The following is a 5659-nucleotide window of genomic DNA, read 5'->3' as shown; positions in this document are numbered from 1 at the left end:
CTAGCCATAGAAGCTACAGGCACCAAGGCTAGTGGCTCCACCACCAAAGCCAGCACCATTGCTCGGTGCACCGCCAAAGCCAGCACCACTTCTCGGTCCACCGCCAAAGCCAGTACCACTGCTCAGTCCACCCCTGAAGCCAGCACTGGTGCACAGTCCACCGCTGAAGCCAATGATAGAACCGGGTCCCCCATTGAAGTCAGTGCTGGTGCTGGGTTCACCAGTAAAGCCAATGCTGGTGTTGAAACCACTGCCAAAGCCTATGATGGCACTCAGTCCTCCATCAAAGTTGGTATTAGGCCCACCGCCAAAGCCATCACTGATGCTGAGTCTACCACTAAAGCCAGCACTAGTGCCAAGTGTGCTGCCAATACCAGCATTGGTGCCCAGCCCACCACCAAAGCCATTGCTGGAGATCAGTCCACCACCGAAGTCAGCACTGGTGCCTAGTCCACCACCGAAGCCAGCACTGGTGCTCAGTCCACCACCAAATCCAGTGCTGGTACTTAAACCATTGCCAAAGCTAAAACCCACACTGATGTTGGGTCCATTGCCAAAGCTGGCACTGGTAGTTCCACTAAAGCAGTTGCTGGTGCTAGGAGGGCCACCAAAACATAGATTGGTATTAGACACATTGCCAAAGCAGAGGCTGGTGCTGGGAGCTCCACCAAACCCAATGCTGGTGCTGGGAGCACTGCCAAAGTCCGTAGCGGTGCTAAGTGCCCCACTGAAGTCAGCGCTGGTGCTGAACACACTGCCAAAACCAGAGTTGATGGGGGGTACACCAATGAAACTGGCACTAGTGCTGACAGCACTGATAAAACAAGCACTGGTGTTGAGTGCCCCACTAAAGCCAACACTGGTGCTGCGTGCATCACCAAAGCTGGCATTAGTGCCAAGAGAGCCACCGAAGTAGACGCTGGTGCTTAGTGTACCACCAAAATCAGCAGTGGTGCTGGAATTACCACCAAAGGAGACACTGGTGCTGAGTATGCTATCAAAACCAGTGCTAGGAGAGCCACTGAAGCAGATATTAGTATTGAGTGTGCCACCAAAGCTGGCACTAGAGCTGGGAGAGCCACCAAAGCAGACACTAGTGCTGAGTGTGCCACCAAAGCCAGTGCTGGTGCTAAGTGCACCACTAAAGACTGCACTGGTGCCGTGTGCACTGCCAAAGCTGGTGCTGGCAATGAGCGTACCACTAAAGTCAGCAGTGGTACTGAGTGTGCCTCCAAAGCCAGAGCTGGCTCCACTGCTGAAACTGGTACTGGTGATGAGTGGACCACTGAAACAAGAGCTGACCCCACCACCGAAGCTGGCACTGGTACAAAGGGCACCGCCAAAGCTAATGCTGGCTTCACTGCTGAAACTAGAGCTGGTGCTGGATGTGCCACCAAAGCTAAGGCTGGCTCCACCACTGAAACTGGAGCAAGTACTGGGTGTGCCACTAAAGCTAATACTGGCTGTGCTGCTGAAGCTGGCATTGGTGCTGAGTGTGCCACCAAAGCTAATGCCAGCTCTGCCACTAAAGCCACCACTGGGGCTGGGTACATCACTGAAGCTAATACTAGCACAATCATGGAAGCTAGCTCCCACACTAGCTCCTCTGCTGAAGTCGATGTTAGTGCTGGCATCTGCCTTTTCTTGAGCTCTGGCCTCAATTTCAAATGAAATTCTGCTCCAGACCTGAGCATCATCACCTAACTCTTCCCTTGTTAGGCAGTCGATATCCATGTCATCCCAATTCCAGGACCCAGCCACAGCTTCCTCTCCAATTCCCATTTGGGCTCTTGCCTCCGCCCTGGCCTCAGCCTCAGCAGCAGCCACAGCTGCAGCCTGGACTTCCATCTCCACTGCCTCCCAGTACTGAGCAGCCCAGTCTTTGGGGTCTTTCTTCTGTACCTGAAATGGGAATGATAATCATTATAAGGAAAACAACATTTATAATCATATATTAAGTACCTACAATGGGCACTGTATAAAACTAACAGCAGTACTTTTTTTTAAGTTCTTAGTTATTGGGGCTCTATCATGGGTCAGTCTTGATCCAATTTCAGCTCTGATAACTTAGGTGCTGTGTGACCTTGGATACATGATTTAACCATATTCAGCATAGTGTCTTCATCTGTAATATGGGAAATATTATGAATTGAATGTCTGTGTCCCCCCAAAATTCGTATGTTGAAGCACCAGGCACCAATGGGACTGTATTTAGAGATAGGATCTTTATGAAGGAAAATTAAATGAGGTCATAAGGATGAGGCCCTGATCCAAGAGAACTAGTATCCTTATAAGAAGAGGCTCTCTCTCCACCACGTGAGGACATATAAGAAAGTATCCATCTACAAGCCAGGAAGAGAGGCCAATAGAAAAATCAAATTTTCCACACTTCAAACATGGACTTCCAGCCTCCAGAACAATGAGAAAATAATATGGGACTTCCAGCCTCCAGGACTGAGAAAATAAATTTCTGTCATTTAAGCCACCTAGTCTTTTTTTTTTTTTTATGGCAGTCTGAGCAGACTAATACAAAGTATGAAGAATGAATGAAACAATGTAAACTTTATGTTGAGCAGCATTCTGGTACATACATGAAGTTCCATATGTTTATATATGAACCGCAGGTATATGCACTATACCTGCCCATCTCTTCACATAGCCTGCTCCAATCAGGGGCAACCCATACCCTTCATATGCCAAGTCAGGGCAGATTTCCTTTTACCTTGCATGCAAACTTGAGGACTTTCATCTTGCTAGTCTCATGGTAGGAGTGCAAGCCCCAGAAGAACTCATATTCAGGTGGTCTGCTGTTAGAGACTCTCGTACTCCAGGTACCTTGGAGAAAGGAAATGAAACTGGCTTCTAACCAAGCAAATCTGTTGTCAAACTACTGGGCACCAGCTGGCAACCTCCTTCAAATAAATATTAAACTTAGCTCCTGGAGAAGGATTTCCAAGACCTTCCTTCCCCAGACTCACTCCCAAAAACTGTTCGTGGTCTTGGCCTCCAATATTGAGCCATTTACCACTGGCTCTGTGCAAAGGAGTCACTTTGTGCTGTATAGAGAGAGAATGATGTCACAGGAAAGCTGAAGTATCCTGCCATTTGTGAGGCCTAAACCCAAGTTCCTGTTTAGTGTGTTGTAAACAAAGGAGCCATTATTCAGCACCCTGCTCTGAGCACACCCCATAACAAGGGTGGCCTTGTGTTTGATCTGGCCCAGCCTTGGAATGGTCCACCCATGGGAATTATGGACAGGACTGGTTTAGGGCACAAGATGCCCATACCTCTAAAGCTAATGTAAAAAAAAGGGCTGCCCAAGCACTTTCTGAACCATACTAGCACGCCCAGAACACTTCAGGGCCTGACAAACACCACTTACTTCTGCTTCACAAACTCATCTGTGATGAGTTTCCTCACTTCCCCAAAGAGCGAATGCCTCATCCTAACAATGGGAAAAATAACCCATGAACAGAGGTCAAAACTTTCCAGATGGGAGCAGAAGCATTTCCCAAAAGAGAAGAGACCTCTCCAGCATATAAGGCCATCTCAATGAAGCCAGGAAAGTAGTGAACACATACATGGTCACTAGAAGCAGGCAGCTGAGGCTAAATGAATGGTTCTTTGTCAGAGGTGCCCTGAAGGTGTCTCTTAAATCTCATCTTAGAACAAACAGGGGACATAAGGGAGAGAGGGAGCAGAGAATACAGGACCATTTCCCCATCTACCCAGATCAGAGCCCTGGGCCCTCTACCCAGTCCGGCACCCCCGCCCACTCCACCAGACCACCAAGCTGATGCAATCCTGGGACCATCCTCTCTTGCCAAAGGACAATATGGACAGCAAGTGCTGAGAGCGCTCAATCATACCCAGGGCAGAGCCCCAACTTGTGCAGCACCTCCCAGATGACAGCTGCAAGGGGAGGCAAGGGGAGACAGGGACAGAAAATGAACACGTGGAATTCCAACCATAGTCACCCATTCAGCTGCATGCCCAGCCACTCATCCTCATTGGCCTTGTTGCCATTCATAAAAATGACACTCAGAATCACCATGAGAAGATCTAGTTTGGGTGTATCCTTGGTCCTATGGGAACAATAGGATAGAGAGAATATTTATGTCCAGCAGCCATCTGCAAAAAACACCAGCCAGTGCACTAGGCTAGCCTCTCCCAGATTCCTCGGATATGGGAGAGTTCTGCCCAGTCTATACTTCAAGCTCTATGTGACCCTGGGCAAGGCACTTAGACTCTTGAGCCTCAGTCTCCTATTCAGTAAAATGGGAAAATTACATCCTCCCCTCCCCGGGTTGCTGAGAGGATGGAAGAGATCCTGTCAACCAAGTATGATCCAGGTACTCAGTCAATATGAGTCCCTTCTTTTTCTCCCAGAACTCTCAACCCCAAGAGAATTCTAGGCACAGCTCCACTGAAGCTCCTGCCCTTCAAGCATCATCATCTACCCACACCAGGATGCCTGCCCTTGAGAACCACTCTACCAAGGCCGGTAGGAAGAGAAGCAATGACAGGTCTGCTTTTCTGGGAAGCTTCTGCAGAAATAGAAAACGTGACAGTAGGAATGCCCTGCCCCAGGCTTCCACACCCTTTAGTCAATCATAACCAGGCACAACTATTGTGTGCAGGGCTCCAACTACATGCAGGAGATGGAACAGGGGCTTTTTAGGCTCTATCTTTCCTGGACCCCCTCCCACCCTAGCCCTTTCCCAGCTTACGTTCCGGTATGCCTGTAGAGGATTCCTGAGTGCTGATGAGAATATACAAGCTACTCTGCTTATCAATTTCCTTCAGATTGACTCGAAACATCTGCCAAGTAAAAGAATAACCTGTAAGATCACAAAATTCAGCTTACGCATCAATGAGCTTCCTGAGCATCCCACAGCTCCCTGTTTACCTAGGGGTGTGTGTGTATGTGTGTCTGTGTGTCTGTGAAATCCGTAAGATAATGCACATAAAGCACTTAGCTAAGTGGCCAGCACACAGCAAACAGGCAACAGATGTGCTATTATTATTAACATCATCCTTGTGATTAATGGGAATCCAGGGAGACAGAGATTGAGGAATGGAAGGGAGAGGTGAGCATGTGAAATACATTATAAGACTTGTTCAGCAGCAGACAGAAGCCAAGACTAAGTTAGCTGGCTTGAGTCCTACCTGTACTTTTATCACTGACTCGCTGTGTGATGCTGGACTAGTCTATAACCCTCCCTAGGCTACCATCTGCCCATTTGCACAGTGATGGAGCTGGATTAGAAAGTCTCTGTGGTCCCGCAAGAAGAGACACGTATGTCTTTGTTTGATTCAAGGCTTTGCCATTGCATTCATTCTCCCAGGGCTGCCCCTTCACCTTCTCCAGAGTGTAGCTTGCTCGTTCAATGATCTCTGGGAAATATTCATCATATCCTTGGATGACAACCTTCAGCATGTCTGCAGGAAGGGAGAAGTGGGAGCAACTGGACTGTGCAAGGGCCACAGAGCTGCAGCCCTTTAGCCAGCCCTGTGAGGTCAGTGCAGTCTGTGCCCTGTGAGGTCAGTGCAGTGTTAATGGGAGATGTCAGCCATGGCAAAGTATGAGGAGGATAGGGAGAAGACGAGAGATAATTAGGAGGGCATAAATATAAATAGTTACCCCCAGACATGAGGG

At 48.5% G+C, this 5659-nt stretch overlaps 1 protein-coding gene and 1 non-coding gene across 2 annotated transcripts in view; both read right to left on the bottom strand.

Moving 5' to 3' along the window:
* Positions 1-5659, bottom strand: part of LOC102897320 (trophinin) — an 8181-nt gene continuing 2522 nt past the window's right edge. Inside the window, 9 exon segments of the mRNA XM_006904778.1 lie at positions 1-1902; positions 2723-2822; positions 2824-2835; positions 3383-3445; positions 3870-3912; positions 3994-4085; positions 4731-4737; positions 4740-4821; positions 5363-5442. Of these exon segments, the coding sequence (XP_006904840.1) occupies positions 1-1902; positions 2723-2822; positions 2824-2835; positions 3383-3445; positions 3870-3912; positions 3994-4085; positions 4731-4737; positions 4740-4821; positions 5363-5442 (2381 nt within the window).
* Positions 3104-3188, bottom strand: LOC112479657. Its single transcript, XR_003046263.1, has one exon. It is a non-coding gene; the product is annotated as a small nucleolar RNA SNORA11 (small nucleolar RNA).

The sequence above is a fragment of the Pteropus alecto genome, unplaced genomic scaffold, assembly GCF_000325575.1.
Source record: "Pteropus alecto unplaced genomic scaffold, ASM32557v1 scaffold6170, whole genome shotgun sequence".
Lineage (NCBI taxonomy): Eukaryota > Metazoa > Chordata > Mammalia > Chiroptera > Pteropodidae > Pteropus > Pteropus alecto.
This window is presented reverse-complemented; position numbering and strand designations above follow the sequence as displayed.